Here is a 21,112-nt window from a genome sequence, read left to right on the forward strand (position 1 = left end):
ACTCCTCTCCTACCACCAGCTCCTGGTAACTGCTGATTTGTCCTTTTCTAGAATGTCGTGTAAATGGAATCACACAATATGTGCCTTTTGAGTCTTGCTTCTTTCCCTTATCAAAATGCATCTGACATACATCCATGTTGTTACTAGTATTAGTAGTTTGTTCTTTTCAAGCCCTGAGTTTTATTCTAATTTAATAGTGGTGATATATCTTTTTGACTCACTCACACTCCTTTGTATGTTCAGACTCTAGTTTTTACAAATATCTTTAAAGAAAACAACCCAGCGGAATTTGTGCCATGGTAAAATAATGAATCTTTTATGAGTCAGAGAATTCACTAACCAACAAGTCATGCTGTCTATTACTGCTAGGCAATGAAGTCATCCCTGAGGTCTTCCACATCCTACAGGGTCTTAAATAGGAAGCTTATAAGAAACAATCTTTTGCTGACTTCAAATCATACTTTAGCTGAATGTGGCAAATTGTGGGTATCCTGGTCATATTTTGCAAAATCCAAGGGAATGCCAGCAGTTATTAGCAAAAGCTATACTCCTTCCACACAGATGGTCATGTAACGTTAGGTCTCCGACCTTGCCAAAGCGAACACAAAGATAAGCAAAAGTAAGCTTGCTGACATACAGTTTAACCACTCGGTTACACATAGATTTGGGAAAAGCTGCTAGTGATTTTGTGGTGGAGGTGAGGAAATCAGGGACTCACGGAGCCTTGTTTCAGGTTAATCACAACAATAATATTGTCACCATAAAAAGAACAGCTAATCTATTCACTGATCACTTATACGTGCCAGGCGCTAATATATGTATTTTACATAAATTGACTAATCCTTACAATGACTCTATAAAATAGGTGCCATTATTATTCCTATCTTACAGGCAGCACACACACACCCAACTAAACAAAATCCTGAGGCTCGAAGAGGCTAGGAGACTTGCCCAAGATCACACAGTTGAAGGTAACTGGATCAGATTCTGATCACATGGAACAGTACGTGATTTTAAGGAACTATTTAGTAAATAATTGGTTTTCCCTCTAACCCTTCTTTGAAACAACAAAAAGAAAGACTGTAATAAGTGCCTACAAGTGAACAGACTAGCAAAATACCAATATCCACTTAAAAGTAGAATGAGGTACCTACTATGCATTTTAATTTATAGATTAAGTTTCCAACATAAATTCTATTTGAGGCTGACTTTTCAGCATTTTAGTAATAATTATCAGGTATAAAAAAATCAGTCATATTTCATGTAATTAATGATGGCTTCCAAGTTTAAAAAATTAGTTTAGTTACTGAAACTCATCTCTGAGTACATTTAGGGATGCATGGGGCTCTATTACTCCATTAGACTTATGCTTAAATAATGGACAAAGTAGTTTTTAACTTGCTAGTACACTGGGGCTGTAGCCTGATATTTTTTTAAATAGAAAGTTAAACAGGGGGCTGGCCCAGTAGTGTAGTGGTTGAGTTCGTGCACTCTGCTTTGGCAGCCTGAGGTTTGCAAGTTTGGATCCCAGGTGCAGACCTAGCATCACTCGTCAAGCCGCACTGTGGCAGCATCCCACATAAAATAGAGGAAGACTAGCAACACATGTTAGCTCAGGGCCAATCTTCCTCACACAGAAAAAAAGGAAAGGAAAATTAAATAGGTATAGTTATATAATACTGTTTCTTACTATTTGCCACTTCAAAACTATATAATCCCTACATTATACTTAACACTTTACTAAGAAGTCATTTATTCTTGTGATTCTTTGGAAAATAATAATGGTTACACAATATTGATTTAATAAATAATCCTATTTGCTTCTTTTGAAACCTAATACATGGCTTGACTTTTCAAAATAACTATAAATGTGCTATTAAAAAAGCAACTCATTTTTTATATCCCTCTATAAAATAGAGATTTTTTTTTTCCACTTGCAAATATATGATACTCTACTCATATACTGTAAGCAGATTCCCTGAGTATTGCCTCAAAGTATAGAGGATATTGAAACTACCTGATTTGAAAAGTAAGACACACTCCTCTTACAATAATAGATTATACAGTTGCCTTTCTCTTTCTGCTTAACGCACTCCTAGGCTACTACGGCGTCCTTCCCACCTCCGGCAACCCTTGAGTAGAGATCTGCTCCACTCTCACTAGGGTTAGGTCCAGCTGGTACCCACTGGCTCATGAATGTGCTGCAGTGTCAGTCCTGCCTTCTTATTTGCAGATGTCACCAGCTCCTGCAGTGCTTTTCAGACCTTTTGGCATGACTCTTCCACATGGCAGGAGCCGGGACAAAGAGGCCCCATGGCAGCTCACAGAGTTCATTAACCGGATAGGCAGAAAACGCCCGTGTGGGGCCAGCGATTCATTCTTCAGAATCTTAGTGCCATACGCCCTGCCACATGCCTCAAAACCACCAAGGAAGGGAGCAGACATTTTGGAAAGAATTTTGTAAATGCTAATGAACAGTTTCCTGGAAGATGCCTTAAGGGCAAAATCCTCAATAATTTTAAAATGCATCAGACACTGATATTATGTTTTATAACTCCTCAATTATGCTTTACAACTCTTCAATACATGTTCTTGTGATTTGATTTTAAGCAAGAAGAATTTTCTTTTTTTAAAAACACCGAATCAAAACTACTAAAAGTATTTACAGCCTTTTCCAGATATTTATTAGAGGCTGTATATAAAACAATATGTATATAAATTATCAGGTTTTTATAGGACCAGAGTGAATGTTTCTTGGTTCTGGCAAATCTCTACCCAAATCTGCTATCAGTTAAGTATATTCTCCACAGAGCAGGAAGACGTGGCCGTATAGAGTTACACACGTGTCTGCGTTCCCCGAAGTCCATTCTCTCAGATTAAGAGGAGTCAATTTAGAGAATAAACACTTGATTTTGTACCACAATTTATGAGATGCATCAAAATTTTGATATGTCATTGTTTAATGTATTTCCAGACATCAAAGTCTTCACTATGGCTCCAGGTGATAATTTAAAATTAGATCACAATGATATTTAAATATCACATAACAAGCCTATCATCTCAAAAAGCATCTTCAAACCTCTCCCTTTGTTAGACACCTTCATTCCAGTATTCTTTCTCACTATACTAAGGAGCAGGGAAATCGAGGGGAGCTACCGCCCGTGAGAGACAGTCATACTCCCCACTACTGACTGAGTACTTACTGTGTGGTAGGCACCATCCTACGCGCTTCACGTGAATTATCTATTGTAATCCTAATACTCCTGTGAAGCAGGCAGCATTGTTCCCTCGTTTTATAGATGAGGACGCTATGTTTTAGGGAGGCTGGGAAACCTGCCCAAACGCATACAGCACACAGTCAGACAGTCATCAGTGACTGAGCCAGGATTCAAATCCAAGTTTGTGACAACAAAGTTCTTGCTCTGCTAAGCCTTTGAACTAAGAGAACTCCCTGGATTTGGGGAACAAGAAAATGTGAAGGTAAAAGAATAAAACACAGATCTCGTGTTCAATTAAGATCGTGTAATAATGCCATAAGGAAGCTCACATGGCCTTAGGGAAGGTTTATAATCAGCAAGAAATTTATCAGCAGGTTCCTGTTACAAGAACACGCAGATGTTATTCCTCTCCCAGGCACAGTCTGTGACTTTAGCATGATCCCTCAGGAAGCTTTGGGAGCAAAGTCCAAGCCTACTTGTGACCCAGCACCAACATTTTTCCAATGTTATGTCCTCTACACTATTTATTCAATTCAAAAGAGGAGAATAGGCGAGGAAAAGCTTCAATCTGAAGGTTGAAATTACATCCTTTCCAGACAGGGTGGGGAGGAGCAAGAAAGAGAGCCTTCACTGAGAAGGACAATTTGGTTTCTTGCACAAGATCAGACAGGAAGTAAGTGATAGCAAAGAAAGAAGAACTTTGCTCTTTTTGTACCCAATTTAGTCTACGTTAGACTAAACTGTCCTTTGGGTTTTGCAGAAATTAAAGATCAGAATTTAATATATACTCACAACCAATAACTGAATTAACCAATCCCAAGTCAAAGCTGAGCATCAGAGTAATTAGGTCACTTATAAATATTCCTGATGATGATTCCCTCAAGTTAAAACCTTGTACATATTCATGAGAGTGTCTTACTTTGTAATAACCTACAGCCTTCAGGCAAGAGAAACAAAAAAAGAAAATACAGGAAACTAAGTTAAAAAGGAAAAGTAAAAAAGGATCATGCAAACTGATCTCTGAGCGTCCCACAAGGGAGCATCTCAGTTTAAAACAGACAGAGAGGGGCTGGGATATTCACCAGGCAAGATACGGTGAATTCTGGACCTATTGAGGGACATCTCAGGTCATGAGTCTATTCATCTTGACTTACAAATGAGGAAATCAGATTTTATTTTATGTTTAATGAACAAACACAGCTCACATTATGTCTTAAGGCATTGTTCTAATTTCTTTACAACTATTAAATGATCTATGCCTGGTAATAATGTTATTAAGTAGCATTATGGGATATCTCCATTTTACAGATGAGGAAACCAAGATACAGAGAAATTTAAGGGACCTGCTCAAGGTCACACAGCTGGTAAGTGGCTGAGCTGGGATTCAAACCTGGAGAGTCTAGCTCTTGAGCCTGTCTTCCTGACCGCTGGGTTATGGTGTATTGCTCTTTTTTGTCTGCTTTTGGTTTTTTAAGCCACATATGACAACAAGGTCTGACCTTTCTATTTCTCACACCCACACTAAACTGGATCTTTATGCACATCACAACCTCCAAGCGCCTGACCTTCGCAAATCTCCTGGTTCACAGCAACATTCTGTTAAACCCCATCCCTGACTCCTTATCCCTTCGTTCCCTTGGCCCTGCTGACTTGCTGATCCTGGCTCACCCCTACTCCAACTTTGCTTTTCTCTTTCTTGAGTTCCAGGCCACTCAGCAACGCCGGAGAGACTGCTGGTCGCACTGTCTTTGACCTGGGCCCTCTGAATCTTGGTCACAAGTTACCATGAGAGAGCTAACCTTCTCTACTTGTCCTCAAGCTGGTCCCAGTATCTTTGACCTGGGCCCTCAGAATTTAGGTCACAAGTTACCACAGAGCTAAGCTTTTCTACTGTCTTCAAGCTCCAAGCTCCACCCTTTGAGGATATTCCACTGGCCTCTCTGGAGCACTTCCCAAATCAACATATCCAGCGTGAAGTCCACAAGTCACTTCTACGCCATGGTCCCTCAGCACCTCACTCACTGAGTCCCAGACCCTCTGCCTGACTTCTCCATTTGTGCTAACAACAGGGAATTCACCCTCTCAGCCATGCTCTGAACCACACCTTATCTTTGAGTTCTCCTTTCCGCTTTACCTCATGATATCTTAAGTAATGGTCATTTATTTATCTTAATCCTCCTCAACTGCTAATTTCCTCTTTGTAGTCACTGCAGTGCCTTGCACATAATATATGTGCAATATAAATTCACTCAGTTTGAATTTGATCGTCCAGGTTCACTGAGCTAGTTACCTATAATGTCTCAGTAAAGGCCTTGGTCTCCAGGTTAACTCCCAGTTCCATGTTCTACGTGATGACCATCCTCATATGCTCACCAATATTTCCGTGCCCCTCCACCCTCTCAAGCCCAGTACTTCTCACGACACTGCTCTCTCTTCTTCTTTTTCGTCTCAGATAACTCACTATGTTCCCCTTTTGACTATGTTTGTGCTCTCCAGGGCTCAGTCCTTGGCCGTCTTCCTGTTCCTACACATTCTATTTTGGCAATATTAATCACACCATTATGTACATCCTCTTACGTTTTTATCCTCTTTCCTCAGCTCCAAATCCATATTTCCACTTGCTTAATTAATATCTCCAAATGGATGTCTTGGCAGGTGCCATAAACTCAGAGGTACCAAACTAACCTAATTAGCAACTCTACTCCCCCTCCCCATTCCAAACACAATTACTTTCTTTCCTGTCTGGCATCTCTATTATTTCATTAACATGTTAGGAAACCGAGGCCTGGAGAGTTACATTATAGTGCTATGTCCAAGGTCATCTAGCTGGTAAGCGATAGAGCTGGGATTTGAACTAATCTCTTTTAATTCTAAAGCCTTCACCCTTAACCAATACACCATACCGTCTCCAGAATATTCATTTTTGTTTTAGGCATCTTTACCTGGATGACCTAGAAGTTCCTCAAATTCACTATGTCTAAACCTAATTAATTTTTCTGTCCCCCATATATGTTGCTCCTTCTATTCTCTTGTAGTTCAGGAAGTGGCACATCATCTGCCACTTCATCCAAGCTAGGAGTTGAACGTGATTCATTCCCTACGTCCAGTCATGGGGTCCTCAGAAATCTCTCTTCCTCATCCTAACCTTCGGCCACGGCCGGGACCCCATCCTCTCACACCTGGACTTCTGCAGCTGCTTACTAACCATGCACCCTGCTCCATCTGTTTTTCCTTTGATCTGACTCATTTTTCGAAAACCCACAGATGGATAATCATGTCACTTCCATGCTTTAATTAAGTGCCTCTGAGGCCAGATAGTATTAGGCTTACGGAAAGTTTGAAATAACATGGGAAATACCTCTGTTAATCCAGCAAAACAGGATGCACAAAGACCCTACATTATGCTATTGAATATGTTTTTAAGAAATCAGCTCAGTCAGAAAAACAAGCTGGAATGTTAAACATCAAAGCAGTTCTCTTTGGGTGGTAGAACTATGGGTGATTTTTGTATTCTCTGTGCTTTGCTGCATTTTCTTGATTTTTCAATGAGGATTATTAATTTTTATTCAGACTTTTAAAAATCTTTCTAAAAAGTCTCCATTACTGTCGGGGGAAAAAAGTACAAGGTAGGTATAGAAATCCATTGCAATTTGTCCTTAGCTTACATTTTCTTTTTAAGCCTATCCTTCTAGCCCCATACTCATTTCTTTAGCCCTTCTGGACTCTAACGAGGCCAGAAATACCTCCCAATATGGCATCTACCCTTTTGCCTCTGCTCATTTCTCATCACACGTTCCCTCTGCATAGATGCATTCTCTTCCCTACCTCACCCGGTTCCTGTTCATGGTGGACCACCCAGCAACCTTCTGTTCTTTCTTCAAGCCCAATTCAACAGCTTCTCAGCAGCCTGCCCCTCAACCAGCCCCTCCTCTAGGCACAGTTCGTTCCTCTCCTGTGTTTCCAAAACACTTACTGCACCGTGTTAGCGTCATGTATTTCCATCTCTCTCTCTCTCCTCTCAGTAGACTCAGGGTTTGTTGGCAGGGCTTAGCTTGTTCATTTGTTTCTAGCACCTAGGAGAGTGAGTCTGGCATCCTGAATTGGTAAACTGAACAATAGGTGGTTTTTTCAGGTACAGGTTCCCTGAAGTTCATTTTTTTCTCATTTCTCTTTCTTAAACCTTTCCAACATACTGAACAGAGTGGCCACAAAATAAAGAAGATTCTGAATTCACCATTCAGTTCTAAGAGAATAAAGAAAAGCTACCTTCAAGACTTTTATGAACTATCCACATGGTTAGCGGGGTAACTTTTCCATTATCCTACACATTGTTCTAAAACTTCTACAACTTTAGCTGGAGCTTTCATTGTAATAATACTAGCAACAATGAAAGACCGATTAGTGAAGCCTGGATAATTTCTTTGCTTGTTCTTTCCCTTTTTTGGAATTAAAGCTGATTTGGCAAGAGAAAAAATAGCTACAGAGTCACTTACTATTTGTCTTCATATCTAACAAGACCTCAACAATTATCCCCCTTATTTTTCAAGAAATAAACCAAAAGAAATGTAAAGATTTACCAAAAAAGAACTTGTAGCCCATCATCAGAAATGGATAACCAAGTAAGCATCATGTGTTAGCTCCCAGAAATTGCTGCCTCACATTACACTCTGTAAAATTAATCAACACTTCTAAGAATTCCAATTAAACTTAGTGAGAGGAAATTGGAGGAAAAGTAAGTTAACTTGAATTACAGCACTGGTTTTCTACTTGCCATTTACGTCTGAATGGGATTCTCTGTCATTCGTTTCCCTGGGAGATGATTATCTTCTTAATGTTTGAGTATGTTTAAAAGTTATAAACCCTCAAGGCTTATATAAAAATATAATAAGTAAAATGGTAATTAAAAAACCAGAAATAACCACGAAGGAAATATTTAAGTTTTTTAAAAAAAGAATAATGTGTCATAAATCTCTACCTTGTGGATACTTTCTTCATCTAGTCCTTACTTTATTATATAATTTCTTTCATTTTTGGGGAAATGAAAGATTAACTTCTTAAAAATCTGTTTGTTATCTTCTTGATAAAACTGCTATTATTAGAGTTTTAATACCCTGCTCCTTTGAGCTTATGTTGCAAAAACAGAGATCTGTTATTTATATAAACTACAGTCTTTAAAAGTGCACATCTACACATTTATGTTTGGCTTGCTGTATGAAATATTGAGCAAGGAAACTCTTTGAATGAGATCTCAGAAAAATCTACCAATACAACCTGTTAAAATATATCCTGAATATCAGAAGGCTCATGAAAACTGTAAAGAGAACTTTTCACTTATACCGCATCATAAATGAATGCAGCATTCCACATCAGTGCATTTCTACTAAAGCTGACCCACTGAAGCCTACCAATCTGAGAAGATAACCTCTCTTCATGAAATTCACTCTAAAACGTACTGACCCATTTACCTGAATCTCCTAAAATAGTTTAAGCTACTTATGATAACCCAAATTCATCATGCCAAACAGGAATTATAATACTGTTACCCCCGAGGCCCTCAAGTATGCATGTCTGTGAGGACACACACATACACACTACGATATTCCTTTGCCTCCACCTTCCCTGTAACGAATGGCTTTTAATATGTTTTCTTATAACAACATCTACCCTTTACTTTAGTGGATTTCAGTCTTTTAATCTGCTGTAATACATGATTAACCTTAATTTAAAGATACCATTAACACCCTGTGGGTGAGAGCTAAAGATATCACAAAGTGCTAAAATTTTCTTTTGGTTTTGAGGTTTTTAAGAAATATCTGCTTACTGTGAGGTGTCTGGCTATATTCTAGATCACTGGTGATGCAAAATGTTTAAACACTGGAAAAGTGTTGCTTCGCTAACGTATGGTCGAGTCAGTCGTTTCAATGAAGTAGGTATTCTTTATCTTTTATGTGGTAAAAACAGTATCCTATATTCACCACTGAAAGCAATTCCTGATCAAAATACACCAGATAATCAGTGAAACAGTTATACAAGCCGAGACTATTTTCAAGTCAGTTCTCATTATTAATAATGATCGTTCAAGATGCATTTTAATACGTATCTACTTTGCTGAACTATCTTTATGGTTCTACTCTAAGCCTCCCTTCCAGCCCCCACCCCTCATTCTCCCCCTCCTGGTGGGCATTTAGGAAATGTCCATTAAATGTAATTCTGGTTTAAACGAACCTTACTTACGACTACTCTGATGTAAATTTCTATACTGAGTTATGTAAAGATAGAAGTTTTTTCAGTTGTCTGCATAGTGAAACTCAAATATTCCATCATGTCTTAGAAAGTTCAATACCTTAGACAGTTTAAGAAGCAGCTGACAACCTATAGGGGTACACTAACAAAGGAATATTCCTACATATAACATCACAGAATTATATTATTATTACAGAAAAGGGCTTTAAGATCAGACTCAATTTATATTGTTTAAAGAATTTTAGAATCCTTTTAATTAACAAATTTAATTGATTTGTTCAAGGTCATACTGCTACTGAGTGGGCAAATTAGAAGTATCACCAAGATGTCCTGGTTCCAATTGTTTGGTCCACTATATACTACTTTCTTTTTTTTTTACTTTTTAAGATTTCTTCTTTATTTTTAATTGTGGTAAAAAACACGTATCATAAAATTTATTATCTTAACACTGCTTATATTTACGTTTTGCATTTTGGAAGAAGGAAAGGCAATGAAACACATCAGAGCAGTGAAGGAGAAAGACATTGTCACCATGTGGAAATTAAATCCTAATTCTCCTTTTCAGATGGGACACACATGTGGTGTTTGGATCAAAAGCTCTGCAGAGAAACTGTCCTTTTTCTTCCCATATAGAGCATGTGCCATCCACTGCTTAGATGTCCAGTTAAGAGAAAGGCCAGCTGTACTATTCTGTTTCACTAGTTTAATAGGAAAGCCCCATTAAGTTTCTCCCAAACCAATTAAGACTCATCTATGAAAATGTATACATAATATGACAGGAAAAACAAAAGCAAAATTCAGCAACTACAGGCACCATCGCCAATTAAAATATTTCCCTTAATAAGAATAGCTCTTACTGTTTTATAAATACTTGCTGGTGGCATCATCCCAGCTGTAAAAGGACAGACGTATGAGTCTTGAGTAGCTTGGTTCTAATCTTCTCTCCTGTTCACCATGGTTCAAGCACAGAGACACTACAATCTACCATGATATTGAGATGTAAAGAGATTCACTGTGCAATGTCCTGTTTCTTTAACGTTTCAGATAATGTTACCAAGTATGACTCACTTTCTCCCACCCACTTCCTTATTTAAACTTCACTTGCTTGAGAGTCAGCATTTAAAATTAATTCACTAAGTAGAAGAAAATAATTCACTGGCTCTTTGTCTATTTGGGATTTTTTTGAGAGTCAGTGAAAAAATTGTACCATAAGGTAGATTTCACTTTGAACTTCTAAATATATCAATCACTTTTTACTCTAATATTATAGTATCAGTCCTTTTGAATTTCTGCCTATGGTAATGCCAGTGAAGACACAGTACCATAAAAAATCCTAGAGAGATTTAGGACTTGGATTTGTCATTTACAAATTTTCCTACAATTGTCAAGTTTTCAATTCTCAACTCTCCTGCAAAGATTGCTATTTATAATCGACAAGAGAGACTAAGCAATGGAAACTTTTTTCTTATCTTCCGAGATGTAAACAATTTTCTATTTCAGGGAACTCTATGATGATGCTTATATTACACCTTTGATCCAAGAAATCCCAAGTACCCTGTAAAAGCCATATTTATTAATCTTTCCAAAGCACTATATGGAATGAATAAAGAAAACAAATGCAATGGTCTTGTTACTGGAATTATATAAAAGTTTAGCACAGGTAAATTATGAACATAATTAACCAGCAAATAAGCTCTCTGTTAGCTTAGAATTTTGCACATGGGCAGAAACGCCATTCAGGTGGTTCATTGAACTGCTGTCCTCTTTAGAAAGGAGATGAACTTCCAGATTGCCCCAGCCTCACCTCTCTCTGCTATATTACTCATGGCTGCTGCAGTCATTGGCATTTCCTGCATTTAGGCATTTACATTTGTGACTTCTGGCATACGAGACACAAAACTGGCCTGGGGGTCAGGGCTATAATCGTGACCCTGGAAAATCACTTAAGTTTTCTGGGACTCTTCCTTCTATAAATGAATTGCTGAACTAAGATGATCTTTAAAGAGGCTTCTAACTCCAAGATTAAGTCATTCACTATAAAATTGTGTATTTATTAGAAAAATTTTCAAAACCTAGAAGCCTGGAAAGAGTTATAGATCTAATCCATTGAATAATTTGTGAATACTTCCATATTCCCATCTTTACAAGAAACATTTACTACTGCAAGTTAATCTTCCAGGTCTGTGTCTTTTACTAGATTAGAAATGTCTGAAAAGCAAAGATTATACAATTTCCTCTTGCTTATTAGCCCATAAATATTAGAGATGCTGCCCTAACATCTAGAACAACAAAGAACATTTTCTTCTCATTTAAGTAAAAACAATATGTCTGTGGTTTTCTTATACCAAAGTCTTCACACTGTTCAGACTCTTGAAATCACAATAGAAAGATCAACAGAAACTACACAGAACAAAAAGTGAAACAGCTCCTCAGAGAGTAGGGGCAACACCCATTGGCAGCTAGAACTTGAAAACTGTTTAACTGGGGGCGTGGGTGATCTGACTCACTCATCTCACAGGTGCTATGAAACAGAGTGTTAAAACAGTAGTAAAATAAAATCCTACTTATGAGCCAGTCTCACACTCTACCTTCATCTCATGGTGCTGGTCCAGCTGGTCCAGGTCCAGAGGGCTTTCTCCATTTTCTCTCTCTTGTACCTTAGCTTCTGTGTCTGCCCTTCCTTCATCCAGGGAGAGCACTGGGCCTACACCTGGAGTCCTGTAGCTACTGTCAGAAGCATTTCCATCACAGACATCTGTCGTGGGTGATGCAGGGCCTGTGGTAGTTTCATCTCTTTCTCCATTCACTAAGTCCGTATCGGGCAAGGGTTCAGAAGTTTGAATAGGAGTATCTGGGCCGAGAGTGGCCGCTTTATCCTCCTCACATTCCATCTGGTTTTGTGCCTCTGTTATACCGTTAGCCACACAAGTCTGTACACCCTGAGTCTGATCTGTATCATTTCCCTGCTTCTGCGGTGGGTTCTGGGAGAGGAGTTTTTGCTGAGGTGTGGTTGTCAATCCATGCCTTCCTGGGATTTTAGGAGCATTTAGGTTCACAGCAGCATCTTTCTTCAAATCACTATAATTTGATAATGAGCTAAAAGAAAAATACAAAGGAAGCATGAAAATGTTGGCACGGAAAGCTCTAGAATAAAAACAAGTTTATTCCAGCTGCAAAGGGATATTTAGTGAAGACTTTTTTTCCCTCTGATGGTTTTAGAAGCATGGATGAGAATATTCCAGTGTAGCTCTCAGTCTCTTGGGGTGCTATCCACACTTAAATAAACATTTAAATAAAGATATCAAGCTTGTGCTTGACCTGTAGGATCTGGAACATTTCCTTGGGCTGTTTATCAATATGGCTAGTTAGTAAAGACTTAGATGTGAGAAATATTTATATTTAATAAAACCATATTTTCCCAAGATTTTTACTTTCTTAACATTTTAAAAACAAGTATAGTCAGACCTCACTTTATGAACAGGTTAGAAACCAAAGGCTATTTTTGTTTGGAAAGCAGAACACAGATTCTCAAAAACTTTATTACACATGCCACCACAGCCTCCTAACTCATCTGCCTCCACTTTGTGTGTGTTTGAGGAAAACTGGCCCTGGGCTAACATCTATTGCCAATCTTCCTCTTTTTTTTTTTTTTTTTTTTAAATTCCCCAAAGCCCCAGTACATAGTTGTGTATCCTAGTTGTAGGTCAATCTAGTTCTTCTATGTGGGACGCCGCCACGGCATGGCTTGAGAAGCAGTGTGTAGGTCCACACCCAGGATCCGAACATGTGAACCCTGGGCAGCTGAAGTAGAGCGTGTGAACTTAACCACTTGGCCACAGGACCAGCCCCTCTCTGCTTCCACTTCTGATCCCCTCCAATCCAGTCTCTCTGAGGCAGCCACAGAGACCAGACTCTGTGAGGGCTTCCCCACACACCTAAAGGTAAATCTAGCATCCTGACCATGGCCTACAAGATCCTAGACACTCCAGTCCCACCTCATTAAATTCTACCCTCTCCTCACTTGCTGAGCTCTTGCCGTACTAGTCTCCTCGCTGTTCCTGATTCCCAATAAGCAAATATGTGCAAGTAAGGGTCTTTGCAGCTGCTATCCTCTGTGCCCAGGACTATCTTCCCCAAGACACTGGTGTGGCTCACTCCTTCCTTTCATTCAGGTTTCTGCTCAGATGTCACCTCAAAGAGGCTTTCCTGGGTTATTCTATCTATTACAGCATACTCCACCACTAACTACACATTTTACTTTATTTTTCTTTAAAGCCCTTATTATTACTTGACAATATATATAATTCTAATAGTACAGTGGAACCTAACTGCTAATATATAACAATGTTCCTATGGCAGTATTCACATAGCATTTTAATCTAGGATTCCAGGGATGAGAAAATAAAACTCTGGGCTGCAGTTTTGGAGAGATTCCTGCAACCTAATGAGGAGAAAAAGTAAATACAGAATAATACTCTCTAAGGGTGTAGCACTTGCCTGTCTTGTTCTCTGCTTTATCCCCCGCTCTTAGCACAGCACTTGACACATGGAAAGTGCTCAATAAATACTCAATGAACAATGAATAACTGTGATTGTGATGATGATCATGACAGTAATTCAATAATAGCAGCTAACATTTATTAAGCGCAAGAAACTACACTAAGCCCTTTAAATCAATTATCTTGTTTCATCTTCATAATAATTCCATAAGAGGGACGCCATAAATAGAGAAATCCAGGCTTAGAAACTTACATAATGTGGCCAATGTCACATGCCTGACAAAAATAAAACTGTGAAGTCTGACTCTAAATGCCATGGTCTTAACCCCATGTCATAACACACTGGAACATGAAGGATGGAGTGAGGAGCAGGTGAGTAGGCTGTATACAAAACGTGGGACGCAAGTTCAGGGCTGGCCTCTTCCTGAATGCAGGTAGAGGTCACGAGTTTGAAGGAGGTGGGGAGAGGGCAGCAGCAAGGTCCATGGACAATGCTGAGATGTGCGTTACCGCCTCCCTTCACTCCACTCCTCCCAGACACTGCTGACCTGGACTGGAGAATGGAACAGGGAACAACAACCGACAGCAAGAAAGTAATAAGGGAGGAAGAAAGACATGGTAAAGTTCAGCACCACAGGAAGGGAAGGGAAAATTGGGGAGGGGAAAATGTCATATATGTATAAAAGTTGAATGTTGTCAGCATAAATAAATGTGATACACTCTACCACTGACATTTGCCTTTTAGGAGAGTGTCCCTTAGGTGTAGATAATTTCTCAAGCAGTCCTTGGAGATTTGATTCAAACTGTCCTCCTTTTCCACATCAGTGTCCAGCAAGCCAGTGGAAAAATCCTCAGCAGATCCTCTGAACCAAACTTTGGGCTCGCTTAGGATTTTTGGAAAGGACTGTTTTGGACGAGAGGCAGGAATTTCCTGTAATAAGTGATATCCAGAGGATATGCGTGTGGGGGTGGGGCAGGGATGGCTGGGGAGGGAAACTTAGTGAAAGCAGTGGTGAACCAATCCGTAGCAGATTCCTGCTGCTTTGTGGATGCCAAACCACGGGGAAAAACAGTTGCCCTTGCGGTATCCTTGGGAAAAACCAATGTTCAGTTTTGAGGGAAGATGTTATTCATTTCTTTCCAAAATCCTGAAGTCTTTTATAGGTTAAAAAGACTAGTTTCTCTTACTCTCAAAAAAGGGGGAAAAAAAGTAACCACAGTAAAAAAATACATAAAATTCACTTGCTCCAAATACATCCTCCGAATCACTCATCTCAATAAAACAATTACTTAGATTATTGCAAAGAGGCAAACTATGGAGTAAGGTCTTAACAGTGCCGTACCATCTTCTATTACCCCACTACAACAGACATTTTTCTTTTTGTCAATTTACCGTGGTAACTCAGAGTCCGCCGAACCTCCCTCTAGTCCACAAAGTGATACTTAGAGCGGTAAGAACTGGGGCGGAGCCCAGGAGCTACACTGCAGCATGCGGACCTCCCTCAAAAGGAAATGCAAACTTCCCACTAAAGTCCCATAGACCCAACGCAACACTAACCCCTTTAGACACTTTAAGAGCCAGTTCCTACTGGTAATACCTCACTAAGAACATATGATTATTTTTTGTATTGGCAGTGGACTCTGCCACAAGTAATACCCCTTTACCAGATCTGCCAAAATGCCCACATGACATCCTATCTGCGCTTAGGAACAAGTTTACTTAAAATGTCATAAATTATAGCACATCTCTTAGCGCCCACCTTCAAGCTTTATATCAAAAAATGACTTTGAATCTGCGAAGTCTGAAAAAGTAAAAGAAACCATATTAATAAGTGGAAAAATTGTGTACATTTCATGTATGGAGAGGAATGCAAAGAGTGGGTTACCAAAATTGTGACGTTCACAGGACTTAACCTTTGGAATACTGACCCATTCAGGGCTTCCCAAAGCTACCTCCAAAGCTGGGGATCCCGGCTCTAGAATGCACTATGGACAGGAGCCAGGGTTCCAGTGCCTGCTTACATTATGCAGTCATTGAACATGGTCCTGGGAGCCTGCAAACACGACAGGTCGCTCTCTGTGCTACTGAATCAACTTGCCTTGACAAACAAATTTTTAAGTGGAATTAAATCATTTTAGTAAAGCTTACTATAAGATAGCAAAGGTTTTAAAAATCCTACTTCGGAGGGGGAGATGTTGAAGTTTAAATATTTATGACTCAAGTTCCCACAATAGATTGGGAATGAAAAATGAAGACAGGCTTCTGAACTACTTTTCTCCAGAACCTGTTACTAAATATAGTCTCATTTTAAACAAGGGACACTGCAGTTTTGTACTGGGTCACAATTTCCAGAAAATTTTGAAAGTATTTCCAAGCTATGATCCATTGCATAAATAACAATAAATCCTGCAAAGAAATAATAAAGTCACCTAATGGGAAACCATTCCCAAATATTACACTGAAATAAATAGAAATATTTGAATTCAAGGATGAAAGTGAAGTTATATATGTTCTGTTTCATTATATTCATGAGACTTTTGGTGACATATAAAAATAAAATGCTCCTGACAAAAATTTTTTAAAATTCTATTTAACTCAGTGGCAGGAGTTCTAAGAAAAAACTATTGAGGGTCATATAAGCAGAAAAGTGACTTACGTGAGTTTGTGTTTATCTTTAAGTGAGAAATATACAATATTTCACCTACCTTTTTTGAAACATTAGGACGAAAGATATAAAATTATATCTAATGAACACAAAACTGAAATGTAGCATGAATTTTGCTGTTGGCAACATCTTTTCTCAAAACTTAGTACAGTACAAGGGGATGGGGAGAGGGAAAGAGAAACTGAATGGATATAGAAGACTCATGTGAATAAAGTGGGTCGGAAAGAAAAGAAGGCCACGGAGATGGGACAGACTCACAGGAGTCACATTTACAAACATACAAAGGGAGAAACAAAAAGAAAGAGACAGCCTCCTGCCTTTCCAACCCAGATATCCAGTGACCAAGAGACTGACCCACATGGAGTAACACACAGCGTGATATACAGAGATACAGAGGAACGAGACAGAGGTTATCTACAGTTGTATATAGCACACAATGGGATGAAAACGCTGATGGCATAGTGTGCTGTACAGAGGTAATATATAGTAACTGACAATTCACATTAGTGCAAGATTAAATATTTTAAAAATTCACTCTTTCTAAAGGCTTACCAAACCTAATGGAATAAGATATTCTATTTTTGATTTAGAAAATTGATGACTCCATCATCTCTTTTTCGAAAACCGGCTTTCTTCTCCCCTCTGCCTTCTCCCATTGTAAATTAGCTCTTACCTGCCTCCTTCAAAGCGACTGATGAGATCTGATACCTTACTGGGTTTTTCTTTTGAGACACAAGAAGCAGAGGCAGGTTTAACTTCCTCCATCCTTGGTTTTGCACTAGATAAAGCTTTATGCCTGGGGGTTTGGTGTATATTGGACGAAGGAGAATTCTGCAGATGTAATGGCTTTGGAGGCACTGTAGAAAAAGAATTAATAGAATTCAGATTTCACTGTTATTTGTTCCTTAAAAAAAAATTCTGGTGTCTTAGGGGTCTGTCAAATTTGTACTGAAACTTAACCAAGGGACCCTTATCTACGTTGGATATTTTCTCTGTGTCCTGTGGAAATCCTACCTCCAAGATTCAAGTGCTTCTTTTACTTTTAGGTCATTTTAAATATGCCATTATTAAACACCTAGGGATCTACATATGGCTATGGCATTGCAAACTCTATTAGAGATAATAGAGCAGTTATTTATCTGAATAGAGAAAAGAAAGTGCTAAATTTGAAACTAATTCTTAGGGATACATTGCTCGCTACAAAACAAGCTTCTAATAATAGAGTGAGTAAGAGACATACTAGAACCAAGAGCTAGTAAGTTAAACAGTAAAGCCAACAAAACAGTAACAAACAACAGTAATATAACGTTGCATTATTATAGCATTCCCCACTTTACAAAAGCACCTTATTTCATTTGATCTTAGATAAAATTTTTTACTTTACAGTCTTCTGAGGTAGGTGCCATTATTTGCCTCTTGCCTCTTACAGTCCATAAAGGCTTAGAGAGGTTAAGTGATTGGCCTGGTGGAACAAGGCTAATCTGATTTTATGACTGGCACCCAGACTCTGGCTCCTTCCATTATCAGCACTCTCTCTCATAAATCTAGCAAAAGGGGGATACAGAAATTCTATTCTTATTGTCTGCTACATTAAGAGTTGGCTTATATCAATATACCACAAATCATCTGCTTACTAATAAGTCCTTCACTCAGTTAACAGAATAGGAACAGATCATTTCCTGAAATATTAAAATCTATAAAATTTCCCCTAACAGAAACTCTACAAACAGGAAAACATAATATGCCATAAGAGCTTAATCAGGACGGGAATTACTTCAATTTTGAAAACCAATATAACTTTTCTCTTAGATCGACATTCTAGGTAAAAGATTATAACACATATGTATTTTTCTATAACTGGTTCTAACTAATCAAATAGAATTATATCCTTTTTTCTTTTTTTAGACCACTCTTCTTACTTCTGGAAGAAGGGTGGGGAATCATGTCTCCTTCTAATTACATGCCCCATTTTCCCCTAGCTGGTTACCCTGGTTTTCAGGAATCTCATCTCTTTTATAAACTCAGCTAACAGTTGCCTGATGCTCACCGGCCTAGATTTCATCATTTCTGTGCCAGTTATCAATCCTTACAGAGAAGAAAAAATATATATCACAATTAGCTACAGGTGTAACAATTAATTCACCCCGCTCGCTTTCAACACAAACAGAAGAAAATCCCAATAAAAACATGACATGCTTCTTTTCATGAAAACGATATTATTTTCCAAGATATGCTCAGGGGGGATGGTTAATATAATTGTATCCATTGGGAAGGTAGGTGATTATATAAATGTTATATTTGTTAATTTTAAGGAAAAATTTCCTGTGTAGAACAAACATGTACCAAAACAGTAAACAAGGACAACATCCGACCACAAAAGTTTTAATATAAGGAATAATTTCAACATTCTTAACCAAAATCTTTAAAGAAGGAAGTGAATATGTTCTTTATAATTCTGTGTGCAAAATTTGTTATAAAATAACACATCCATCTAGAGTTTCTTCGGTGAACATTTCTCTTTTTTTTTTTTTTGAGGAAGATTAGCCCTGAGCTAACTGCTGCCAATCCTCCTCTTTTTGCTGAGGAAGACTGGCCCTGAGCTAACATCCGTGCCCATCTCTTCCTCTGCTTTATATGTGGCACACCTGCCACAGCATGGCTTGACAAGCGGTGCCATGTCCACACATGGGATCTGAACTGGCGAACCCCAGGCCGCCGAAGCAGAAAGTGCAAACTTAACAGCTGCACCATGTGGCCCGACCCTGAACATTTCTTATTTATTATGTGCCACACACTGTTAGATACTTGAAAGACTCAAATAAAATGATACATATCAGCTGGTCACTTTCTCAGAGATGACTCGACCCACTTTTTCATCTTAATTATGCCTCTCTCTTAAATTGTTTCATAGTACCGTGTGCTTTTTCTACAAAGTGCTTATAATAAATTATTATATGATTATTAATTAGTAATAAATAGATCAGCAATAAAATTTTAAATACATTATATATGCAAAGTTTCCTCCTCCACAAGGCTGGAGTTCCATGAGGGTTAGGAACATGTTTGTTTTGATCACAACTGTATTCACATTAACTACCTGTACAGGGCCTGGCAAATTTGTGGAATTCATGCAGGCACTAGTTAATTGTGTCACCAAGGAGCTCATATTCTAGTAGGGAGACAGCTTAATAACGTTAAAGGTGGGCACTGGGTACACAGTTATTCTAGAAGCACAGAGGAGGCATCTATTTCAGCAAGGGAGACAATCCAAAGGTATAGTAAATCAGTAAATATACACATTTTTAATAAAAGAGCACAAATGCTACATGGATATGACAAAAATCTCAAGAGGGTATATGAATGGCTAAAGTGTCAGAAACACTGTCTTAAAGGAAAATGATGCATGCTCTGCTCAAAAGACTTAACTGACGAGTGAAAATGATGCCTCCCTGCCCCCACTCCCATTTCTGGTCTTTCTTTTGCACTCTGGAGGTCAACATTTCTAAATGCTCTCCAGACCTCTCCTAGCTGTGCCATCAGTGCCTCCAGTTGATTATGTCTAAAACTCTTCTCCCCCCGGCAGCCCAAAGGATATAAACAGGAAGCACAGTGCTCAACCTCACCAATAATCAGGGAAATACACAATATGATATCACTTCAGCCCCATCAATTAACTCAAAAATTTAAATCTGACAATACCAAGTGTCAGTGAGGATAAGAAGCAATGTGAACTCGCATACATTTTGAGAGGGGGTACAAATTAATACAACCATTAAAAACTTGACATTTCCAAAATACACATCCTAGAGAAATTCTTACACATCTATACAGGGTTTTTTAAAAAAGTTTTACTTTTTCATTAATTCAACAAATATTTATTGAAAGCCTATTGAGATCTAAGCACTCAATCATATCAATAAACAAAAGGAAAGACAAGAAACAAAAAACATACTACGCAAACTACATGTCAGAAGGTGGTAAGAGCGAAGAGAAAAATGGGGGAGGAGAGGCTAAAACAACCGCGAGAGGGGATCTAGAGTGTAGGGAGACTTGAAGAAGTTGAGGGAGTCATTCGGGGAAGAACATTCCATCACGTAGGGTGAAATCTAGAGGCTGCTAAGGTCTGGAGGCCACTGTGACTGGAAGAGCAGGCACTGAGGTCAGAGGGAGGGCCTGATAATGTAGAGCCTTGAGGAGTACTGTCAGGATTGTGACTTTGAGTGAAATGAGAAGTCACTGCAGAGTTCTGAGCAGAGAAGTGAGATGATATGACAAATTCCAACAACATCACTCTGGCTGCTGTGTTGAGAACGTAGGGGAGCAGGGTAAGAAGCGGGATGAAGAGTTAAGAGGTTACCACAGAAATTCAGGCAAGACAGAGTGGTGCTTGGGAGGAGACAGTAAGAAACAGTTGGATTCCAGGTATATTTTAAAAGTAGATTTCCTGATAGATTAAATGTGAGGTATGAGAGAAACGAGGAGGAGT

The 21,112-nt window shown here is 38.7% G+C and overlaps 1 protein-coding gene across 8 annotated transcripts in view; it reads right to left on the minus strand.

Annotated features, from left to right (window-relative positions):
* The window catches only part of FGD4 (FYVE, RhoGEF and PH domain containing 4), a 193,457-nt gene that overhangs the window by 36,599 nt on the left and 135,746 nt on the right, over positions 1-21,112 (minus strand). For 5 of the 8 annotated variants that reach the window (XM_046668815.1, XM_046668809.1, XM_046668825.1 and 2 more), the window contains 2 exons: positions 17,335-17,483; positions 12,050-12,557 (listed from right to left, as the gene is read on the minus strand). In XM_046668815.1, the coding sequence (XP_046524771.1) occupies positions 12,050-12,557; positions 17,335-17,483 (657 nt within the window). Of the gene's footprint in view, positions 1-12,049; positions 12,558-17,299; positions 17,484-21,112 lie in introns of all 8 variants that reach the window. The other 3 variants (XM_046668791.1, XM_046668800.1, XM_046668850.1) reach the window with 1 other exon arrangement.

The sequence above is a fragment of the Equus quagga genome, chromosome 1 (genome assembly GCF_021613505.1).
Source record: "Equus quagga isolate Etosha38 chromosome 1, UCLA_HA_Equagga_1.0, whole genome shotgun sequence".
In the NCBI taxonomy this organism is placed as follows: Eukaryota; Metazoa; Chordata; class Mammalia; order Perissodactyla; family Equidae; genus Equus; species Equus quagga.